At 41.9% G+C, this 24,801-nt stretch overlaps 1 protein-coding gene across 1 annotated transcript in view; it reads right to left on the bottom strand.

The window, feature by feature from the left end:
* Nucleotides 1-16,821, bottom strand: part of CDHR3 (cadherin related family member 3) — a 30,514-nt gene extending 13,693 nt beyond the window's left edge. Inside the window, 12 exon segments of the mRNA XM_040541413.1 lie at nt 2,111-2,209; nt 2,352-2,451; nt 3,973-4,141; nt 5,810-5,999; nt 7,273-7,424; nt 10,975-10,996; nt 10,999-11,071; nt 11,173-11,268; nt 12,492-12,580; nt 14,826-14,994; nt 16,175-16,377; nt 16,743-16,821. Coding sequence (XP_040397347.1) covers nt 2,111-2,209; nt 2,352-2,451; nt 3,973-4,141; nt 5,810-5,999; nt 7,273-7,424; nt 10,975-10,996; nt 10,999-11,071; nt 11,173-11,268; nt 12,492-12,580; nt 14,826-14,994; nt 16,175-16,377; nt 16,743-16,821 — 1,441 coding nt within the window.
* Between the last annotated feature and the right edge of the window lie 7,980 nt (nt 16,822-24,801).

The following is a 24,801-nucleotide window of genomic DNA, read 5'->3' as shown; positions in this document are numbered from 1 at the left end:
ACGGCTCTCCACAGGGCACGCAGGAGTGATTTGTGCAGGCCTGCAGACCCTTAGCAGGATCTCCCGGACCAGGGCAGGAAGAAAACATTGCTAAGGGTTAGGGCTGGAGATTTGTGCCTGCTCCTTGGCCCATGACAAGGGAGAGGAGGATGTGGACAGGACAGCAGGGCTGATTGAAACATGCTTTTTCCTGTCCCCCCAGAGCACATAAACACCACAGAGCCCTACAGATTCGCTGACCACAGGCACAGCTGCCTTCACCTGTGCTGGCCATAATCACTTGGTGTGTTCAAGCAGATACTAGGTTATCTGCCTGCTATGTGATGCAGTTGCACATCTTCCTTGTTGGTTGGCCACTGGGATAGGTTTCTGAGTAATACCAGGCTGGGGCAGTGGTGGACATGCTGCTGTTCAGAAGGGCCTGGCAGGTTGGAGCAACAGGTCAACAAGACTTACGGAGCTCAGCACAGACAAATGTAAATCCTGCTCCTGGACCAAAACAAGCCCATGCTCCAACACAGGCTGGGACTGACCAAGCAGAACCCCAGGCCCAGGTGGACAAGTTAAACATGAGCCACCAGGGTGCCCTTGGGGGAATAGAGACCACATGCTGGGCTGCATTAATGAGTGTGTTACCAGCATATGGTGAAAAGTGACCACTCCTGTCTCCTCAGCACTCATAAAGCCACAACTGGAGACCTGAGACTTGCTTGGGGCCCCACGTAAAAGAGAGACACTATCAAACTGCAGTAAGGCCAGGGGGGCATTAAGACAGCATGGAGCAGAGCCCAGAAGGCAGGAGGAGAGGCTGGTGGTGCTGGGGTTGTGCAGGCCGGAGGAGGGATGGCAAAGGGGGGATTTAGTTGCTGTACCCCACTCCCTAAAAGGCAGGAACAGAGAAGATCAAGATTCACTGTTCTCAGGAGGGAACCATGAAAGAACAGGGAATGGACACAGATGGCAACATGGGAAATTCCAACTATATACAAAGAAAAAATATCTGGAATGAAAGTTGCTCAGCTGAAGCAAGGGCTTAGAGAGGCTGTGATGTCTCCACTGTTGGAAATTTTCAAAACTCGACTGGATGAGGCCCTGAGCAACATGACCTAATTTTGAAGCTAGCCCTACTTTGAGCAGGAGTTGGACTTGAGACCTCCAGACCTCCTTTCCAACTTCAGTTTTTCTGTTACCTTGGGAAGTCCAGAATGAGGATCAAAATTTATCCAGCATATATCTGACAGACCTCAGATTTTATTCTCAGCAAACAGAGGAAAGCCAGTACATCAGGTCATATGAGGGAGAGGATGAAGCTGGGGAAGATGCCATTCCTGTGCCGACTGCTCTGCATGCCAAGCAGCACAGCACAGAGTAGGTTGATGGTCACATCTGGCACATGAGGACTACCAAGAAGGAAAGATGCCATGGTGCTGCCCCACAAACTCTTAAAATGCAGGGCTCATCAGGGGACAGGAAGGGCACTGAGGTGGGAGTCAAGCTCATGAACCTTTTCAAATTCAGTTGCAACAGATTTAAGACCACATTTACAGCAGTTGGTCCTGGGCTGTTGTAGGAATGGAAAGGACCTTGTCCCCAACACAGGGAGCTGCACTGGCTGGTGGAGCACGTGCTCCTCATCCAAGCATCCCTATCCCACCCCACCTCCAGGACGCCTGCTGCACCTGAGGTGAGCTGGGTCTGAAGGGACAGTGGAGTGACAGTCTCACACCATCCCTGGGACAAGGCTCTTATCTGTGCCATGGTCTACTGTGTTGTTGTTTTTTTTTATATACCATCATGATCCCTCCAAAAGGCTAATTTAGCAAGAGCAGAAAGACGGTCTAAAACAAGAAATCTGAGTTCAGTTCCTGGCTCTGTCACAGATTTCTTGTGCAATTGCTGAATTTGTCTGTGTCTCAGTTTCCATCTGTACAATTGGAGTTCTTGCCAGTTTTGTCTATTTAGGGTTACTAGGTGGTGTACTGTGAGACCCCAGTCAAAGTGGAACTTTGAGGCATTCTCCTTATTCAAAGAAATGAAAATGCACTTGGAGCAAAAATAATTTGTCAATGTGACAACACTATTTCTATCATGTAGGTGCTACTTACTGTACCTTTAGTAGTTTCTCGAACATTAAATTCATATGATAAACTATCGAAGACTGGAAAAAAATCATTCACTGGCTTTATCCTGATGTAAATGTAAATGATGTCTGGAAATATAACAGAAGATTAAATCATAGTTAAGTATGGCTGTGAAATTTTCTCATGCATATTCAAAATACATATGGTATTCCTCTCTCCATGCTGTTACAGCACAGGAAAATATCAAAAAAGTGTAAAAGGGATACTTGCTTGAATAGTTAGGAGAGGCAATATCTCGCACTCTGACAGTCAAAGAATAAACTTCAACTCCTAGATTAGCTGGGTTTTCTAAATCAATACTTCCAGTCATCTAAATTAAAAAGAAACACAACTGTATTTACACTTCACACATAAAGTCACAATACACATGATGGCAATTATTTTTTCAGCATTCTGTAAGTGTGGTCTCCCTCTTGACTATATAGAATTGCCCTGTAGGAGTAATATAGGCTATAAATCAATTACAGGATTGAATGTCAGGCTTTTTCCTTACGTTCACGCTTTGGTGTCTCTTGGCAATTCAAAACTCTTTCCTTCTGCCAACAAAATATCTTCCTCTTAAGTGGAGGAAGTTGTATCGTTTAAAGGATAAGGTCTTGGCCTTTCACCTAGTTAGTTCAAAGTGTATCTAATGAGCTGGCTATTTACTGTGCCCTTTGTTGGCTCAGTAAGAATCTGTGATTGCTAAATAGCAATAGTTACTCCTTGAGCTCATGCCTGCAGACCTGTATTATAGGCATCAGGTTCAGCTACAACTGTTTATCCAGGAACCTAGTAGCTACTAAATGGTGGCCCACACAGAGATTTAAATCCTAATCTCTTGAGCTCTGTCTCTCTGCAGGAGCCTCATAAACTCTGTGGCAGCAGCACTAAAGCACAGGCATCCACTGTTTATGGTCTGTAGGGAAACTCCTGGAGGGATGGGACACTTCAGATAGCCCTTTAAGTTACACAAACATGGTAATCGAAAGGCTGACAACAATCATGTCCTGTGCAGCAGAGTAAACTCTTTTTTTGTGTTGGTAGATGAAGCAGATAAGGACAATGGTTATCAATCTTTATACTTCAGATTAGAAATCAAAGTAAACCATACAAAATTATTTTACTGCTCCTGTAGCACTGTTGTCTTTTAGGCAGAATGCCTTTGTACTCGCTATTTTTGTGATGCCTCCTTTTTTCTGTATTTGTCTGTGGTTCTTTTTAAAGCAACAAAACAACCACCACCGCACTTGTCCAGCAACTGGTGGGGGTTCTGGCAAATGCAAATATTACAGCAGCTATTAGCATAAGGAAGCCATGTTTTGACACAAAATCACGCAAGTGCAAATACCACCACACTTTGGTGAATATTTATCACCCGAAGTGGTTTTACAATTCTGACCAATGAAGCTGGGAAGCAGTTACTATGTTTGGGATTTCTGAAGTATTTCACTTATTCTTGCTGATGAGCAAGGGTCTTCCATGGTCTATCATGAATAAATAGGTATGAAACAACACCAGATTTCTATGCTTATCTGTATCAAAGTTGGTGCCTCATATCCTCCCACACCCAAATATTTCTTTTCAGTCATATCTAGCACCTTGATTTAAAATGGGAGAAGACAATTTTCTGTTCACCAAATTCTGTAGGATCCGTAGAAAGCATCCTACCAAATGGTACGTAGCTCACATCTAGTCAAAACAGCCATTCTCCCCATCTCACTCCACTGTGACATGAATTACAGTAATTCTTTTTTCTTTTGCAGACAACAAAGTAAGAAATGACTTAGTGATATTTCATAAGTTGCTTTCTGAAATGAGACAATCTAACATAAAGCCACAAATGACTGACCACAAGTCTTCCGGACCCAGTAGACTCCAGAGCAAAGTTATTGCTTCCAAAACCAGATAATCTGGTGAAATTAAATAGATTGTTTGGTACATCAGCATCAACATCTTTACAGTAATTTTGGAGATCAAGAAGAAATGTTCCAGCAGTCGTATTTTCATTTATCTCTTTCCTGTTTAAAAGAAACATGTTTCCCATCAGAGCTCCTTATACTTCTCCCCTTGAACTCTTCATATTTACATGCCAAAACATTGACTTCCATTTATTTTCTAAGTGAAATCCTAGATCTAAATAGACAACAGCTGATGAAGCAACCTAGAATCTGAACCATATGCTGTGGTGGATAGCAGCCCTGTGTGATGGGCAGGACACAAACATTAAGCCAGACCCAAACCTAAAACTTGGAACTCCGCTTCACTTCAGAAGCTGCCGTGAGATCTTAACGTTCAAGATTACTAATTAGTATTAGTAATTAGTTCAATTACTAATTAGTATTTTAAAACGTCTTTACAACACTTATTTCTTCAGTGTGTTATAATGTTTTTCTGAAGAGAAACTCATCTTTTCTCCTTAACTAATACCTGGACCATTCTGCTGCTTTGTGAAGCTACCGTTTCTGTCCCTGCTGTCGGCAGTGAGGGTCCCTGTGATGCACATGATGGAATTGGGAACAGAAGGTGTTGATTTCATTTTTAATCAAAAGGATTAAATACAAAAAAAACCTGAAGAACTAACTAAATGCCATTAAGACCTGATGGTTTTCTCCTTGTGCAGAACTATAGTTCTTTAGTTGATCTCATTTTCTCCCCCAAAAACTTTTTCCTCATTCAGATCAAAGTTTGAGCTCACTGGATAACAATGAGACTGTTCTGTTATTGTCATGGATGTTGTAACCAAGCAGTGCTCTGAAGAATTCAGTTCTCTTCCTGCCAGTCCACAAAACTACGTGATTTAAATGCAAGACATTTATATTAGCTAATGAGCAAGCAATTTAAACAGATGCCCACTAACCAGGAATCCCTCACTGTTTAAAAGAAACATGTCTTGGCTTGAGGCACTGGATTTTTACCTGCAGAACAAACTACCATGTGTGCACTTGAAGTCTTTGAGAACTGCACTATGCAGCGCTCTGTACCCTGAAAAAGTGCAGCAAGGGCACATCAGACACTTCAGACAGACAATTTCTGTTGCTCAGTTTTGACCTCAGTATTTCTATAAAATGAAGATAATGTCATATCCTCATCTACAAACATAAACCAGCTGATCATCACAAGGGTCTCAGAGAGTTCAGAGCCACAGCAAAAGTCCATGACTAAGTTACTATGCACAGAGGACACAAGACAAGAGGTGATCTGGACTCTGAAGACCTTACAGACTGCATGAGACAAAAACTATGGAGGTCACTAGAAAGAGACTCAGAAGAGAAGCTTAGGAATTTTAAAATAAAATTCCAGAACTGCCTGGCAAGCTTTCCCTGGCAAATGATTCCCCACAGTTTAACATAAAGTAAAAATGGAGGAGCCTGGATCTGTATGGGTCAGAAAAGTAATTCTGTAAAACACATGGCTCTGATATCCTAATGAATTCAGTATCTGAGAGAAAGATAAATACAGTATCTGACCATACAGAGATATTTTTAGCCCACATTTCAGTTTGCACAAGTCAGAAAAGTGAACTTTGTGCCCTAAGGCACTTAGAGTGAACACTAACCTTCAAAGGCTAATGATAAATATCCACTTGAACCTCTAGCTGTAGGTCTGAGGACCCTAAGTGATGTGCCCTAGATGTGTCACTGGGCTGGGGCAATGAGGTGGCACTCAGGCAACAAGAGCCTCGATACCTGAAGGTAGATGGAATGCATTCTGGTGGGTTGTCGTTGATATCTTCAATAGTGATGATGATATCAATTTCACTGGCGTGGCCACCACTGGGACTGTCCTCCACCCGCACTATCACTGAGATGTTAGGGTGGAGCTGCAGGGGAAGGACATCTCTGTCGATTCTCCTGGTCACCTGCAGCACTCCAGTTGCTGGGCAGAAAGCAGGCAGAAGTTAGATGCTCACCCTCAGAGAGATGGCAAAACTCATGGTGTGCATGCGGAAGGACAGGAGAGCTCAGCAGACAAGTGGCAGGCTAAAAATTCTTCTCTTCTGTGGAAATCATGGCTGGTTTAGTTATTTTTTAAAACAATACGCAATGGCCTGAAAGTTCTGTGTAAGACTTTCATGGATAAATACCCACTGCTCAAAAATATACCAGTGGTGGCCTCAGCAGAGGCCTTAGATTTCCCTTACACTCTCAAAGAGCTAGTGCAAGTCAGAGTTGAGTGCACTTGCAGACCATCAAGGACAGTGAGCTGCTAATGCCTTGTTCTCTATCTAGTAAAATGGCTTCACTTTCTGCTGTTGTCATTCAAGCATCCTTCAGCACCTCTAAATCTACTCATACATCAACAGATCTGCTCTCAGCTTCTGCCAAGTGTTCTGGTGAGCCATGCAATTAATTTATTGGTTTGTTGGGTTTTGTTTTGTTTTTTTTTCACTTCTGTAAGCCTCTGTCCAAAAAAGAGCAGGTTGTTCTGGCAGAGCACAATACTATTCCCGGAGTACTGAGGAGGTGAAGGACAGTTTGTATATTCTGCCTTTTGGGGTGCAATTGAGGGGGGTGGTAGCAACACATGGCCAAAGGGCATAGGGAATCCAAAGCACAGAAAGATCATCTTGATCCCCATAGCACTGTGCTGCATAGCACCTCTTACAGCTGTGATAAGCAGCTCTAAAACAATAGCAGATGAGGGACAGAGCAGTCACTGAATGCCAGCCCTAGAAGCAAAATCTTCAGGTCAGCGGTGTGTGCACCCCAGAGAACATAAACAGCACAAGAGAAGTAACTCTTTTTAATGGCCTTGCCTGGGGAGGGGCATAAATAGAGCCATGAAGCTGAGGTGCAGATTTGCTGTGCATCTCAGTGCTAGAGCAGATTTCAGGTAGGAGAGAGCAAATTGTGGTCTAACTACTTGCAGCTGTTGCAAGAGCCCCAGAAGGACCACAGAGATTAAAATCCTCAGAGATTAAAAAGAAGGCAGCTGATCTCGCTTCCACACAAGGGATCATCAACTTCCAGCCATCAGTCAGTATTTGTCAGTAAGTCACCTTTGGTCTACTTTCTTTAAGATATCTTATTTAACCCTGTTCAGCTGATGGAAGAACTTGACCCTAAAAACCTACCGAGAAACTCAGGCAAAATCATTTTTTGCTGTGTGGCAGGTGGCGTATAAGAAGATATGTTTTTGTTTGTCTTACATGGATTTATGGAGAAATATGTGTCAGAAGACTGGATGCTGTAGAAAAGTCTGCTAGCAGAGTCTTCATCATCAGGATCTTTAGCTGTTATATTGGCAACCACAGTCCCTGGGCTTTGTTCCTCTGGAATCCTGTAGATTCTTTGTTTTACAAGAGAAAGCAAAATTCAGCAAAGGGCATGTCTGTGTTTGCAGGAGCAGCTGATCACAGGCTTAGCTGAGCAGCCAATTGTAGCAGCAGAGCCATGGCCACACTGGGCTCGGAGATGTCAGGGTAAATATCCCAGTCACTGGTTCTGCCAGCTGGACCTGTAGTAGTAGCTGAACTGGAATGTGGGCATAAAGCATGACAAAGCCACACAACCAAGTGTGGGAAGTCCTTCCCTTCCCCTGCAACTTGTCGCAGCAAAAGCAATTTGACTTTCACAGAACTGTGGAAGCTGAAAACGGAAAGGGCTGTTAAGTCATGCAGTTTGTCTCCCTGTAAAGCCACCACCCTGTAAAGCCACTTGCTCTAATGCTGTCATTCTGCAAGACAAAAACAAAAATAGAAGCAATAATGCAATTAATCGTATTTTGGAATGAATGCTGGAGGCATCTGGGGGACAACAGTATCACTGAAAAGCTTGAGCTGGCACTGCAGTAGGCAGAGGCAAGAGAGAGCCCTCCTGTGGGTGTCCCCCAGATGTTCCCATGATGTTCCTCCAAATTCTCAGCAACATCTGTCTGATTCAGTTTACATGGAGAAAATGTTTTTTACTGCTGCTGTTTGATATGCCAGTGCTCCCAGATTTCCCATGAAGTGAGTGAGTTTTATGGCCCAGGTATGGTCTGGCAGGCAGTTGCGCAGGATTGCTTGTAGTGGTTGCAGTTGCATGTTCACATGGGTACTCAGGTATGCAATTATGGTACCTGAACCACATGTAAAAGCAGGCATAGGCAAGCACACAAAAACTCTGCAAGGACTTTATGAGGGCTGATTTATTCCACTGAAACACACAAACACACAAAACATCTGCTAACAAAAGTCAAAGGGAGCTGAAGGTGCTCAACAGTTCAGAAAAGCATTAGGAGTATGTTTCAAGACCGATCCATTTTTGTGCACTTTAAACTTTCTAAGCCACCACTTAGCTAATTGACTAGTCTATAGTTCCTACCCTAGGAAAACATGAGCCCTTTGTTTTCCTCTGAAACCCACCATTATGGGGCATTTAGCAACTGGAGCAGAGAATTGCAGAGACAGCGTAGATCTGATGCCTCCAGGTCTGCACTTGCAATTTTAAGAATGGCTAAGAAGACATAGTACTTCAGCTGTTCTGTCAGCTGATGTTAAAAGAGGAAAGCATACAGCAGGCAAATCGCATAGAGTTTTCTCAGTATAAACACCTAACTTTCGGCCAGAAACAAACAAAAAGGTGTTTGTGAAGGCTGTGGAGTCTGTGTACTTACTAAGGTTCTGTCCCACTCTTGGTGTTGGATCACTTCCTTGTTCTCCCATTTCTCAGGAGTTACTCAGAAAGAAAACAAACAGCAACAGATCTCCGTCACTGCTGCCAAAAATGCCACCTGAAAACAACTCTCTGATCACTGGGGATATGGGAGGGACAGCTGTCTGGTTTTGGTGAGACAGCCAAAACTACCAGCCCTGCACGGACCCTTCTCTTGTCCCCACCAGATCCGTCAGGACGAAGTGGGACATTTTCAAGCACATATCCCCATTGCACAGAGTGCTTGGGCAGCTGACCAGGAGTTGGGGCCTCTTCTACGCAGCTACGTCTGGGCTGTGTCCTGCTGTTGATCTACCTGCCACCTGCCCGTGGTATTTTACAGTATGGTTCAAGCAGACCTTTTGGACACTGCAGTATAATTGTGAAGGAAGCATATGTTTGTTTTCTTGTCTCCTCCTTTGTTTTCCTCGCTCCATGAGTTTTCCATTGATTTTAACATCCCGAATTTCAAAAGGCTGAAATGCTGATGGAGTGTTGTGAACACCAAAAACAGATGTGCCTACATATACTGTGAGAACAATTAAAAAGACTCTTTGAAACTCTGTTCTTGACAGCTTTGATCAGGAGAAAATAAAGAAGGTTTGCTAACTTGTCAAGTTTCCTCAGCTTCCATCCCAGCACTAATTATTATAGTGTCAGAAAATATATAGTCCCAGCATGTAGCTCACATTTTAGCAGGGGAGAGGGCATGCATGTGCACAGTGAGGACAGCTCATGAAGTGCAATTTAATCTCAAGCTCTTTACAAACTGAGCTTCTATTTTTGGTCTGTAGTGTCAATCTAAAGCGGAAAAGATTCAAAAAAATACCAAGCTTTATTTGTGCCATCCAACATCTGAGTCTTAGACGTTAGGTGTTATGGATACTCCAGTCACTGAAACTTTCGTTATCTTGAACAAATAGATAAATATTTAAAAGAGCTCCTTCAGCATTCCAGACATAAGGATAAATAAACAGAAATGGGAACATTTGGAGAAAATAGTCTAGAACAAACCATGCAGGCTTTGGCCCTGGGAGATGGATTCGTCCTGCTTGTAGCAGTATAGTAATGTGGAGAGAGCTGTCAACCTTATTGATTACTGCATGCATGAATTCAAGTTATAAATAAGTAACAACAACAACAAAGTCCATGTCTGTTTCTAATATTTTATTCTTCCACTTCTTCAGATTCTCCACCCCTTTACCCAGCACTGTCCAGATCCTTGGCCTCAGCCCAGGAGCTGTGCATTGCTCAGGCTCCACAAGGCAGCCAGAAGATTGCTCCAAACAAGTGGCTGGAGATCTCTTGGCATGCCCAGGTGCTGCACTGTCTTCTCCCTCTTTGCACAGATATCAGGAGAGAACCCACCATAAATATTCTTGGCAGGGACCTTGTGAAGCCTCAGTATCAGGAGAGGTAACGAGAGTGTCTAGAATCCAGTTAGTGTCTCATGCAAAGTGACGAAGATAAATCAACAGAATCAGACCAACCCTGTATTTCTCAGGCTCCAACTTCAGAAACAATCATCCATTGTACTTTCCACCACACAATAGCCTTCTAGTAGCATATGGATATTCCCTCCCGTTTTGCAAATTTTCAACAATACTCCTGCTTCCAGCTAGAGCTCCATTAATTTTCAAAAGCTATTTCTGACTTGTGTGTTATGACACAACAATTTCCTGCTTATGACACAGTAAGAGATGGCAATGTTTCAAACAGCACTGGGATCATTTACAAGTGTAAGTGTTTGGGAAGAAGAGGAAAAGACAGATCAAAAGTGAGACCTTTTTAAGTCTAGACATTTCTGCATGAATAAACATCATTATGGTGAAATGCACATCTGCATGAAGGGTAAACTCTGTATGATTGTATTCACACAGAGTAAAACTCATGTCTTTGTCTGAACTTGTCCGCAGGTCTTTGCATAGCTTTAACCTCTCTAAATGCTTACAAGTACAACAAGCTTGTTTGGTTGCTTTTAGCACGAGGGCAGAACCTGGAGAACTGTAAAAAATATAAATAAGAATAAAAAAGGGAAATGAGAGCAAATCTTCTCAGTAAAACAACAAGATTCATAACAAAATGAAAATACTGTTTTCAGTCGTACTTTGTTGTTACATTAGCTTGCCCTGTATACACCCTCCCATTGGTGCCAAGGCAGTAAAGCTGGTGAAAACATCTACATTTTCACTACAATGGAAGTTTTCACTCACATGGTAAAGTAAGGTCTTTCATCATGATGTTAATTATATTTATATTCACTGTTTTAGTAGAGTTGAGTCCTTCTGGTCTGTCACGTTATATTTAAAAGTACTGTTAAATAAGAAAACGAAACAAGAATCACTCTGTGGCACATAGGAAAACATTGCCTACTGTAAGCTAATAAAAAGAGCACGAGTTAAATAAATTCTCACACAATATGGATCGTTCTCATAATCAAATTCTTTTTTGGAAAAAATGGTTCCACTTTCTGAGACCAGGAATGGCACTGATGCAGGGAGTGAGGAATACTGAAAACAAAGAGCACAATGCATTAGTTTTTGTATCATTTGTTAAAGCATCCTTCTGTTCTTGCCTTGCCTTGTAGAAGGGGCCAAGGTACAGGTCTCCTACTATCCACAGACCTGCAACAGGAAGTTAACATAGAGGTCAGAGCCACAACACAGCTGGCAAAATCATTTTTGTGGTGGCAGCAGAGCACCTCCCACGTAGGAGGGTAGAGAAGAAAGGCGTGGGGCTGGATTTGGGAGACTAAAGAAGAGCTGTGCAGAAGGGTAACAAAGTCTGGGGGGGCAGGCAAGGGGAGAGGCTGGGGAGGGGCGAGTGGACTTTCATGGGGTGCTTGAGGGAGTGCGAGTTCGGTGTTTCCCACAGTGTTCAGCACCTGCACGTAGCTGCAGATGCTTTGTGCATTGCACAACACAAATGGGTACTGTAACCGTACCAGTGCACAAGATAAATCCCCTCGCCTCTGCTTCCCTCCTCACCAGCCCCACAGGGGCTTGGTGGTTTGGCTGGATAAAGCCTGAGGATGGATGTCAAGGTAATTGCTTTCCTGAATAATGCTACACGTGGAATTAACATCTTCAGGTTCTGTTCTTGTACATGTTGTCTTTTTATACTACAAAAGTCAACAAAGCAAAGCTACAAATGGTTCTCTAGGTTAGTGCAGAGTTACTTTTCTCCTTTCTGCAAACAAAGTTACTTTTCTCCTTTCTGCAAACAAAGTTATCACTGTCCAGGAATTTTGCTGATATCAGAGTATTTCAGATCTGCTAATCCATTTTCTTAACTGGGGGGGTCACGGTTTGCCCTAGGATTGTCACAAAAATGAGATTCAGTTGCCTTGGTAAGCAGTTTCCTTACCGTCTCATTTGAAAGAATTACATTGTGACACAATATTAAAAACTTTATTTACACTAATCATTCTCATCTACTAAAAATGTTTTTGCAAGCAATTTTTAAAAAAAGAGACATGATTTCTACTGTATCTCTGATTAACTGTATCAAACTCTACCTTCAATACCCCTTAATTTTGGAGTGCTGAGAAATCAAAATACAATTTGAGCCCAAATGTTGAGCTGGTTTTTCTCAATTTATTATTGAAAATGGTTCTTTTTTCCTGACCAAAACCTTTTCCCATGTTCCTGATGGACGAAGTGCATTGTTGAAAGATGCTAGCAATTAGCATTTCAGAACAGTGGATAATATAACCTCTGGGTTTTTTTTCAACTTACTTTGAGTCCACCATTTCAGGATCAGCTGCATCAACTTGGTAAATGCGATCAGGAGGTGTACCTTCCAAGATGTAGATCGTTACAGCTGCACAGATATAAGTGTACTAAGTGGTAATTGGATAAGAATAAAGGACACAACAGCAAACATACTGATAAATTGAAGCTGTCCAGGCATATTACTGACTAATGTGTGTTCTCACTTCACCGGTGTAATTCCAAAATCATCACAGGAAAGAACACACACACTCGAAAGATTAAAAGGAAAAATGCTTATCTGTAAACAGAAAACCATCACTGATAGATGCAATCTGAATTATGCCTTAGGGAGGCTGATCTATACTATACATCAGGTCTTCCTTGAGCTGCTCAATGGGGTATGAAGTACACATGTGTCTACCTTTATGTCTACCTTTACCATGCAGATAGGCAGAACATAGCTCCGTGCTAGGTTCCCATCCCCTCTACATCCACCCTTGTCCCCTGCCAGGACACCTCAGAGCTTTTCCTCTTCTTTTCTGCTCTTTCTTACATCTGTGAGGTAAATAAATAGCGATGGTCTGCGCTTGAACTCTTGCCTTATTAAGGGTGTTAATTCTGTACAAGGAGTATTGTGAGCGCTCCTTTGCATGTCAGAAGCTCTCACAACTGGGCTATACCATACTGGGCCACAGGCAACAGGCTTAGCTCTCCTTGGCCGGAGTGATTAGCAAAACAACAGATCTTTAGATCCCATTATTTGCTTTCTGCCCTTTTGTGTCTGCTGGCCCTGGCGTTTCTGGACTATTAATTTCCACTGTGACCCCTGCTGAATGCTGCTTCTCATCAGAGCAGTGGGAATCCCAGAGCAGTGTAATGAGTTGTTCCCAGAGGACAACAATATGAATATAAAGTTTAATGAGAGGGAGATGCTTTTTAATAACCAACGAATGTGCAATTAGCGTCTAATTGTGGCTGGTACTGTTAACTAAAGCCACGCAGTTAGACAGATCAGACATCTGTGCTCACCAATTTATGGCAGCTCTAGCTGAGAGTTAAGCTGATGCACTTATTTGTAACAAGCTCCCACGTAGAGTGTGCTTCATGCTGTGCCGATCCCTGAAGTGTCACGTTTAATTATTATTAGCTTCCAGCAGCACCCATGATATGCAAGACACCCTTGACACCGAGAAGATGACGCGGCCTTTTCCCTCAGGGAAGCTAATTTGCTTTACAAACTAAGTATTGTATGGAAGTGGGAATGTCAACGTGCTCAGGAGGCATTAGTGAACGGGCTGATTTGAGCATGGCTGCGTTGAACTCGTCCCTTCAGACAAGCCCTGCCCTCTGCAGCACTGGATGGCCAGGCTGCAGCCACACTGCCCTGCTGATCGTTCCCGGGGCTGCAAGCCACCAGCCTAAATAACAGCACTGCTTTCCAGATCTAGGGAACCCACTTACAATACGTACCATGAACAGACCACAGCTTGCTATTCTCAGATAGAAAAAAAAAAAAAGTTGAGTATTGAATTACTGAATGTTCTTGCCTAGGTGCTGTTATGAGTTCAGACACCCCAGCCTCTTTACTAATGCTATTGCAGACTTCTCCCTGTTGCACCTTTGCCTGTGGTCTGAAAGAAAACCTGGTTTCAGGTAAGCCTGAAAAGTAGCCAGGTTTACTGCCATCTGCCACAGGCGGAAGACAATTTTTTGCCTTTTTCCATTTACACCACCATAAATCACAATCTAGGATATCTCATTCTTCAGAATGATTTTCCACTTAATTTTCACATGCCGGTGCAAACGTGATATACAGGTATAAAACACTGGCAGGTTGCTGTCTTTGTTTTTCTCCCCTGAGAAACTCTTGCATATACACACATACACTTATTTAAATTTATCCTGCTTCTCCAAATCAGTCCAGTTTCAACAAACTACTGAAACATGGACCCACAGTATACTGGCTACATCCCCACCAAACTTCATGTTTCCAATATATACCTCTATGTCACTTCACATTAAAAATAGTATATATATCTACTGATATAAATACGTTTGCTTTTATATATATGTGTGTGTGTATGTTTATATATATATATTCTTCAAACGTTTTTAAATGGTTCCATCACTTTTGGTCAAAACTTCAAGAAAACAGAAGGGCATCTCCAGAGATTAAGTACACCAAATATTTGTGTAAAATAAAGCTTTGATAAAAACATCACCCTGTTCTTCCCTTGCTTTTCTAATAGAAAACATTTAGACCACTTTAACAACTGGCACTGTATGCAGTTCTGTTTTGTATATGATGTCAGCTTTTTGAGTATTGTTCTTTTCAAATGCCACCGCTATCTTACTTTGAATTGCCATATTTCCTCGAAATACAGGAGGTTCATTTTTATCTACTACTTGGACAGTCAGTGTATTAAGGTCAGTTCTCCCAGTTGTATCTTCAACAAAAATCTGTAAATCAAAGCGCTTTGGCATTGTTTCATAATCTAGGACAGGGTTTCCAGTGGTAACAACCTGAAAATAGAAAAAAAATATTATTAGCACATTATGAAAGAGATGTAATTTACAATCTATAGGAGAGAATACCAGTAACAGGTCATTTTCCATCAGTAAGCAGTGAGTATTTTAGATCATATTCTGATTGCTGGCACAACCCTTGCCACTGGCTGAAATGTGAGTAAAAGGAGAATGGAAAGACCAAAATGTTGTGGCCTCACAGAGCAACTCAAGGATCTCTTGTATGAGGGACAGTTTGGGGAGGAGAAAGCCTGGAAGGAGCTATCCCACCTTGCGTCAATCAATGAGCTGCAGACACCTGGGCTCATGGTCTTACTCCCCTCAGATTTTCTCACAGAAACATCAGCAAAGAGAAATAGAAAAGTGCCCTTGTATCAATTCTGTGAAAACCTGAACTTCCTGGGAAACTTCCAGAAAAGTGGATTCAAAAGTGCTCTTGAGTGTCATTGTTCAGGCTCAGACATACAAGTGAGTTGCAATGGGATGACAAGTTATGCATCTGAACACTCATTGCCAGTGACAAATGTGAGGTAATACTTGCTAATTTATCCAGCAATAAAAACTAGCCTGAAACAACCAAAATTACTTTGCATTTTCCACAGGACAAGAGTACGCAGTAGATAGAAATAGATTACAGATGTGTGGAAGTGTGATAACTTCATACCTCAAGGTAACTTCCTCATATGTCACAGCCCTCATTCAGAGTTAAACTTGGCTTTGATCTGACTCAGCTTACTTTGTTTTGGAAGTGAGTCAAATTCATTTTAATTCGAAGTGAGAGTGTCCAAGTAAGAGCTGCATGTGGTTTAAATAATCCACTTTAAATTCACAGTGACTTCATATTAATTAAGTTGAAAAACTATGGATAAATCCCCAAAACAGAATCAGGTCCTACATGTCCTTCTTCACCTCAGATTTTCTAGAAAATCATGTTTTCTATCACAGAATAAACAGAATTATTGTGATAAGCAGTTTTTGCCTAGACGCAATTAAAATCGTAATCACTATTGCTACTCATTTGTCATATCTATCACAGCATGTCCAAATAGTACAGTGGTCTGCATTTGCAGCTCTTCTCTGATTAAAAGATGAGTCACTGTGCTCTGTCAGTTCTCAGTAATCCAGGAAACATCAGCCTACAGGACTGAGCATTGCTCAAGCTAAATGTAAAACTCACCCTGTATACAAGATCTCCCATGGATTCAATATCAAATGCTTCTGTAAGTGGATTCGAATTTACTATGGTAGGATGTATTGCAACACCTTCAGAAGACAATGCAGAAAGAGTTACATTAAAGGTATGAACGCAAACACCAGCTGGAGAATTTTCTTCAACAGTGCTTGTTGCAGGTAAGCCCCTAAGCAACTGGATTCTTCTTCCTGGAAGATGAAAATGAATGAAAAATTACTTCTGGGAGTCTTAGGCTAGCAGGAGCACACAGCTGGTGTCAGGAGATGCCATTAATGAGCACAAAATGGCCTGATTCTCTTTTTGCTTATGAATGGTGGCATTGCACTGTAGTAAATCCAGTGCTAATGGCAAAAGAAGGAATCTCTTCTCTAATTCAGCACTATATCACTGTCACTTAGGGTGGCTGATGGTTAAGTAGTGTTGTTACTGTGTTGTTTGCCTACATATATGCCTTTATATAGTAGGAAAGAAACAGTGTTTGTTTCTATTATTTCATTTCACCCTTTGTGCTAGCTAACTGCTGCCTCTGTGCACTAACTGCACCAAAAAGCACCTTGAACTGCACAGGCCAGGATGCTAAAGAAGCAATCTTCATTGTGAATTACACCGTCTGCAGCGCCCACTTCCTCCATTTTCCCTTTTCTTAATCTCTCTGGCACAGCTGTGTGCAGGCCCGGCTCACAAGTTGTGTAAGCAGCAGCTGCGGGGGTTGTGCTGTTTTGTCTTCTGCTCTGAGCACGGAAGAGCAGCCATCCATTCCCCAGGGCAGACGTGGGCCCACAAAGGCACCCTGTGGTTCACAACTGCCTGGCTGCAGCATGGCGCTGTGGTATCCCATGGCCTCGTGTAAACTCCCTGCTAACTCTGTCTGGCCTCCCGACTCACCAAGACAAAATCTGTGCTTGCTCTGATGTTTATCACGGGTATTTTTGTGTTATTTTAACAGGGGCCTGTGGTGCTTTATCTCCTGAAGACTGTGTGGAAAATATAAATCAGGTCAGCTTTTAGGGCATGCCCTGAAACAACATCTTAGTACCCTCATATCCCTAAACTGGCCTCAACAGGAGACCACAGCAGAACTGAATGTTGCTTGGGGGGCTTTGCTGGCTTGTCCAAAACACTTGCCAAAGGAGCTAGCTGCCTTCAGCAAAACTTTCCACACAGCGTGTGCCAAGACGGCGGGAGATACTCTTCACTCGAGGGTTGGGCTGTTCATACCACAGCACTTACTGTAGCAAAGCTTCACAAAGCCTTTATTTTTGCTGGGCAGCTGCAAGGTAAAAAGCTGCTAGAGAAACTATTCTGAGGTCATTAGGGCTGCAGCATAGTCACACTCGGATGCTCAGGTTCCGAATGGAGTTCAAGGGAAATGCCCTAGGAATGGAGCCAAAGGGAAGTGGGCTCCTTTGCACTACACTACTTACATCCTACACTGGTAGGATGGAACCACTTCCCTCTTTCCCCTTCTCATGTGTCTGGGGAAGGATGGCCCACATCAGCTCCCAAAGAGGCACTAAAATTGCCACACCTCCAAGAGCAGCAGGATCTTTAATCTGGAAGGGGAGAGTTCAGCTCCAGTGATTTCAATGACTTTAGAAGAAGCCTTGGTGACTTTTGCGCCAAACTATCCAAAATCTTGTTTCTTTGATTCACTAGCAACATTTTGGAGCATTTTAGGGACAGATCACATATGACCTGTCTTTGCATATTAGACATTGCTCCTCTTACTGGACTCTCAAATAATGTTCCCCATAGGATCAAAGACAGGATATTAGTGCTTTTGCTTCATGACAAGCAAAAGTAATAGCAGTAGATGAGCCCCTGAGACAAAGCATGGAGTCATATGTTTCCCCTTCTTCACAAGTCCCAGTGAAGGACTAAGTGTTTATCAATGTTCTTAAAGATTCTGGAAAACATCATCAACAGAAATCGACCATGCAAATGAGAATGAGCTGAGAGGGCCTTCTGGGGATACATTTCCACAACTGGAGCTGAACATTGAACTTGCTACTGACAGCAAGCCAGAGTTCATTAACGGAAACCATTTATAAAATCAATGAAATCGTTTTCAGCATTTAGAAATGAAGAAAGAAGAGAGTTGCTATTTTCATATTATCTCTAAAGATTTCCTTGGCAGTTTATTCATGATTTGTCTTTCTAAATCATAAGCTCTCGCTTTTTGCTTTTTATTTTTTTTAACTGAAATTTTCCATCATATATCTAAATGGCATCTTCTTCTTCCAATTGATTTTACAAAAGCCTTCCTTCTGTATTCACAAGTCCTTGGTTACCTCTTTACTTCAGAGGACGAACAATGCCTGAAGAAATTTAATACATTATCTAACTGAATTACCAGCCCCAAACATTAACAAGTTGTGAGCCCAAGATAAAGCAATCATGAAATTGGCTTTGAGATGTATATGTATACTCAAGTCTTATTTATGTGTGATTTGTTAGCCTTTACAGTGTGCCTGAGTCATGTCGTCAAGCTTTTCTTTCTCTGCAACCATGCACATTAAAAAAACACTTCAAGAAACATTGAGATTCACATGCAGTGTCCTGATTACAGTTTTGGGGTCATAAAGGTAAAACACCAAATACTGACAAGTTTCTGAGGACTGGAAGAATTCATTTCCTTGAAAGCAAAGTGATCCTACCTGAGCAGATAGCTTGCTACAAACAACTCTGTCAGCCACACAGATTGATGTTTGAAGATCTACTTTAAGTTGCTAACATGTACATATTCATATTGGCAAAACCTCCATGTTTTTATCATGGGCAAAAACACTGATACCCTGCTAATAACCTCTACAAGTGTTTTTCTGTTTGGTTGCTTATTTTACTTCATCAGATAGGAATGTTATCAATATTTGAAAGGAGAATACTGGAGTATTGTTAATAGATATTGTGTCTTGCAGAACTGACCTCCTTTCCCATTCCAACACACTCTTACTGAGCAGTGGCTATTACAAGCTGAAGTGCCTCTTCCAGCCAAGTGTCTTACTGAGGGGTCATATTCTCTTCATTATACTGCTGTAACCACAGAGCTCAATCTATTTCAGTAGAAAAATAATTGTTACTTGATTTTTTCCATCCGTGTCTGATCCTTAAATATGTATTATAAAGCTCCCAAGAGAAAGTACAACAGCCAACAGTGTTCTAATTTTAGCAGCGTAATGAAATCATGTTCTTACCAGATACTACTCCCGGCAAAATGAAGAGAAGGAGTGTGCTCTTCATCATCTTTATGACCCTGTCCTTCATGTCCCCAGGATGCCAACTGAAGGAAGATCATGGTATGTTTTCCCTCCTTTATAATCAGCTCCACCTAAATTCTTCCTCTTTGTCATGTTGTGGAGTGAGAAATTAAACAAAGGACCCGTGTCTCTAAGGGAGTTTCTAAACACCGCCAGCATGTTTGCTTGTCAGAGAACTGCTCTTTGCTGACACTCCATCCACGGACCTGGGCCACACTTGAGAAAACAGACATGAATAATCCTTTCCCTGCAATCATCTTACTTATTGAAGCATTACGAAAAGAAACTAGCAAGTTCTAAATGTGGAAGTACTGTGTGGCTTTCATATCTCTGGCAAATGAGGTGCTCTTTCCACAGACCAGGATCAAATACTCATGCTTTCTTACACCAAGAACCTGAAGTTTTCTCCTTTCTCTGGGTATCAGAGAATTACTCAGACCACACACACTGCATACCCAAAGGTGAAATTGCAGCATATGTACATGACAAAGTCAGTTTTGCTGTAGCTGTCTCAGGAACAGCATGAACCACCACTGGCTCCCTTGGATTAGGCATTTAGAGAGCTAGCCCACAATACACCCATGCAATTTTTTCTCTTTGATCTAAGGGCAGTCCTAGCACTTTTTGGCGGAGCGTATTATAGAGGTGGCACTATTACTGGGACTGGATGCAATATAGGTGCATCAGCATCAACTCATATAATAATTTAGGTTGGAAGGGACCTCTGGAGGTCACCTGGTCAAACACACATCTCAAAGCAGGCCTAATTATATCAGGTTACTCAGGGATTTGTCCAGTTAATTCTTAAACACCTCCATACAAACTTATCAGCTCTGCCATGAGGCAGGACTTAGTGATTCATGTTTAACACCACTCTGGAGAAACCACACTGAGTTGTGAGCTAAGCTAGTATCTCTAGATGGTTCTCTGTGACACTCTGTGCCTGCCCCAGTGAAAGCTGACACTAGTTCAGATAGCTCTATCCTGCGCTCCTGTGTTTTGTATAGTATGAGAATATTAACTGGACATGCTGAACATGAACAGCTAGCAAAACACTGGGAAGGGCATTGGCTGTGCTTGTATGCACACCTTAAACTACAGGACGGCTGTAGCTGGGAGGAATCTGCTGCTATGACTCTGGAAAAGATGCATCAGTAGAACCTACTGATCGGAGCTGAGCCATACCCACATATCTGATACTGCTTTGGGGAATTACAAGAAATGTTCATTTGATGGTTGATCTGCATCTATTTTAAAGTGCTTCTAGTTCTTGCCAAGTCCAGATGCAGCCTTGGTCTACAAGTAAATGTGGCCACACTGTATCATCCTGTGAGCACACACTGCATCGGTCTGTAGTACTGAGGAAACTAATCTTCCATTGCCCCAGGGGAAGTGTGCCTAGGTATTATGTTAGAAAAAATATGTGGAGAACTTCACCCTCAAATGACTTAGTTACAATGATATGATATTAATGTAAATGTATTTATATTGGAAAAAAAATCTAGCCTGGCCCTTTACATACCAGGTCATTGCCCATCCCTTCACATGCATTTTCTGGATCCGCAAAGAAGCTTTTGATCTGAATGGATACCTCACAAAGATGAGGCCTGTGTGCGCAGACATGAACCAGGCCTGGACAATAAGCTCATGATCTTTTAATCATTACCAGTACAGTGTAAAACTGTTGGTAGCTTTTTTACCTCCTTTTAGTTGCAGTGTCTAATCTATCCCATTGTACTGCTGTTTCTTGTACTCTTGAAGAAACTAGAGAAATATCTGGGCTAAGTTTTAAAGTATTTCAGATACATGTTTACATTTGTTTAATATCTAGCTTGATGGACTGTTCCCATCTGATGCTCTGAATAGCCAAGCTTTTCCCAGAACTCAGAGGTCACCATTTTTTGTCCTTTATTTTCTTTTCTTATTTCTTAATCTGTTTTTATTTTATTTTATTTTATGTTGTTGTTTGTTTGTTTTTTTCCCTATAAATACATATTCTTGTTTCTTTGTTTTCGCCTTCCTTCATATCAGAACCCACACAGATCTACTTTCAGCAGGAGTTCAGTGTCCATATACATAAATCAGACTTTCCTCTGTACATCCTGTGCTAAAGACACCATAGAGGGATATGGGAGACATGTATAGTGAAGGCATTTGGAAAACATATGTGATTAAAATGCCAGCCTTTCCCCAGCTTACCCTGGAAGTGCAATGGTTTTCAGGTGCTATGTGAAGACCCATGGAGGAGTTAATATCTGTTTTCTCTCTAAATATGTCTCCAGGGCTTTCAAGTAGTCACTGATAAGCCTCATGGTTCAAGTATGTTGTGAGAAAAGACCATAAAGGTGACCAGGGAGACGGGGGGAGAGCCCAGTGCAGCACACAGTGAGGGAGGAGAGAGCAGATAAAGGGCAGCTCACACAGGAGGAGCGCCTATGAGCAGAAAGGGCTCTGGCTTTTTCTTCTTTCAGTCACTGCCAATATCTCTCAATACCTTCCTTGGTCCCTCTTTTTTTATACTCCTCTGCTGAGAGGATTTCTGTGGTTCTCTGGTCCATGCTGCCAGGTTGTGAGGAATGAGGTGAGAAAGATGCCAGAGTTAAAAGAGAGCCTTGAAGAGGGAGAAAATCAAGTAGTAATAAGTATATTCAGATTGGCAAATATAGAGCTGGTTAGGAAAAGGTGAGCAAGGTAGAAGGAGTTTGCTGGTGATGCTGGCAGCACCTCTGCCACTGCAGGAAGGGCAGGAATGAGATTCCTGGGGATATAAAGCAGCTAGACAAAAAGAGGTCAAGGCAGTGCAAGCAAGAATATAACCGGGGAGTTTGTAGGCAAAACGGAGGAAAATATTAATTGGAGCACATGAAAAAGTCAAAGAACAAGCTGGGTTTTTAATCACTAGTTGTTTTTCAAGATGATTTGAAACCTGGGTATTTTAGAGCACTGCTGAAATAAATGCATTTCTAGAAAAAATGTCTTCTAGGGGGTCAGGTAAGATAGAGAGTGTGAGAGGAAGGTGCTACACCTTTCAAGAAATTAAGGGGTCTTGGTTCCAGGGGAAAGACCAACAGACAGTTTGAGAGACTGTTCCAGTGTTAGGTTGGGATGCAGAAATAAAGCATATGGGAAGTGAGGGATATCAAGTGGAAAAGAACAGAATTAGATGTGCAAAATTTCAATTGCTTGTCCTCAGAAAAGCTGGGGATTTTAACAGAGGCCAGCATCAGAGACATAGTCTACTTGCATAACAACATGTGCAGGTTCAGGACATTAATCTTTTTCCTGCACATTTAATTCTCAACTGACTTCCAGTCTGTCAACGGGAAGGAAAAGTTCTCTCACTTTTCAAATGCATCAGAGGTTCAAGACATAATTTTCTCATTAATGGCTATTTCAGCCAGAGTAGTGGCTCTCTTTTGCTTAGCCAACTCACAGGAAGAGACATTTTGCTCTTACTGTGATAAATACCCGCCAAAAATTGAGCAGCCTGAGGAGAATTTTCCCACACCTGATCCAACTTCAGTTCAAGAGTATTTATTGTTATTTCCCCAATTAAATTGCCCAGACTGTCAGTTTTATTTTCATCTCCTTTCTCTTTAAACAGTACAGCTACTCCATCTGCTGCCTTGGTAACCTTTCCTAAAATATTAAAACAGTACCTCAGCATCCTACACCAAAAACTTATGCACCATTTCATTTGATTTCTCAGCTAAAAGCTTCCTCTGTACCATTTGTGAGTAACAAGAGCAAACTAAAAGCCATGAGTAGTATCCAGGCTACCTTAATCTCACCTAAAGCCATCCCAGCTTAGTAAATTTAGTAACTAACCCCACACAATTATGTAAAAAAAGTCCCAGACAGGTATCCAGGCCATCTATTTTCTAGCATTTACTTGTCGACACATAAACCTGCTGGTCATAATTAACTTGAGGTGTCTGCAAATAACAAGTACTTCCATCATGTCAAGAGCTTTTTGGGGATCCAGATTTAAGTAAAGGACAGCCTAAAATCTGGGCAAGTACACACCAAAACCCGAAAACGTAGCTGTTGTCAAGATGGAAAACAAGTTCTCCCATTGCTCCAGCAGTTATACACTCTATGGATGAGAGCATTCGCAAAAGAAAAATGAATCCCAGGAGTCTGGCTTTTGCCACCTATTTCATAACCTGAGAATTTGAGCACTCACTTTAGGAGGACCAGGGGCACCAAGGCATTAAGATTGTTCTGATCCTTCCCATTCCTTCCGCTCCATCTTGCCTGATCAGCCTCTGCCTTCCTTCATGTTGCTGTAATGACAAATGTGGATGGAGGCAGACAGACGATTACAAGGACAGAAGTTTAGGAAAGCTCTAGACACACTCGAGTTCTCCCTACAGAGGGGTCAAGTGACTTCTGCAGGGCCACACAGGAAAACCCGAAGAGCTGAACTTCTGCCACTGAAGTTCAGTGGTGCCAATTGAAAGGTACCATGACTTTAAACAGTGCATTATTGCCAAACGTTTTTCCCTTTAAAAAGTTCTTGCACTGCTTAAAAATACTATTATTTCTGCATCAACATAACATTAAAGTTGGTGAAACGCATTATTCATTCACCTGAGCAAAAGTAGATGTTACCAGCAACTACTTTGTGTCTTGAGCTTCAAGATCAAAAATGTGTGATGGTGTAGAACATTCAATACCTGCAAGAATTGCTGTCTTTTGTCCATGCCAACCACGTACATCACTTGAATTTTAATTGAGTGATTTGTCTTTAAATTCCAGCGCAAGTAAAGAATTGGTGAAAAATGTGTTGAGGCCAATGAAGTCTCCTGAGCACTGGATATTGGATCAGGGCCTGAGCCCATGTGGCAATACCTTGTACCTCATAATACAGTATTTACTGCACATTACAAGTTTGTCTGTTACTGTAATTACCTGGCCACCTAAGCTGATTAGTAAATACATGAACAAGGACTTGAAGTAGCAAATAATGCAAATGCAACAAGAAAGAATGCTCTGGGCAAATATGGGTACAGAAACTCTGGGGTTTCTATGTACACAACGTGATGAACTTCACTTAGTCATATACTTCAATATACCACTGAGAATTACTTAACAGGCCTTTGCATCACAAAAAACACTGTATTTGTCTATTTTATTCAGCAAAAGGGATTTGATGATATTTAGCAAAAGTGACTTTGCATCTTAGCACCAATAAAATATTTTTATGATCCCTATTTTAAGAAAGGGTACGGAATGAATAGAAATATGGCTTGGCACAGGGCTGGGGCTCAGATGGTAGAGTTTCACTTGGAGTTGGACAGGTTTTTACACTTAAGTTCCTCCATCCCTTTAACAGGAGGACTGAGAACAATT

The sequence above is a fragment of the Cygnus olor genome, chromosome 1 (genome assembly GCF_009769625.2).
Source record: "Cygnus olor isolate bCygOlo1 chromosome 1, bCygOlo1.pri.v2, whole genome shotgun sequence".
Taxonomy (NCBI): Eukaryota; Metazoa; Chordata; class Aves; order Anseriformes; family Anatidae; genus Cygnus; species Cygnus olor.
Note: the sequence above shows the minus strand (reverse complement) of the source record. Positions and strands in the feature narration are given on the sequence as shown.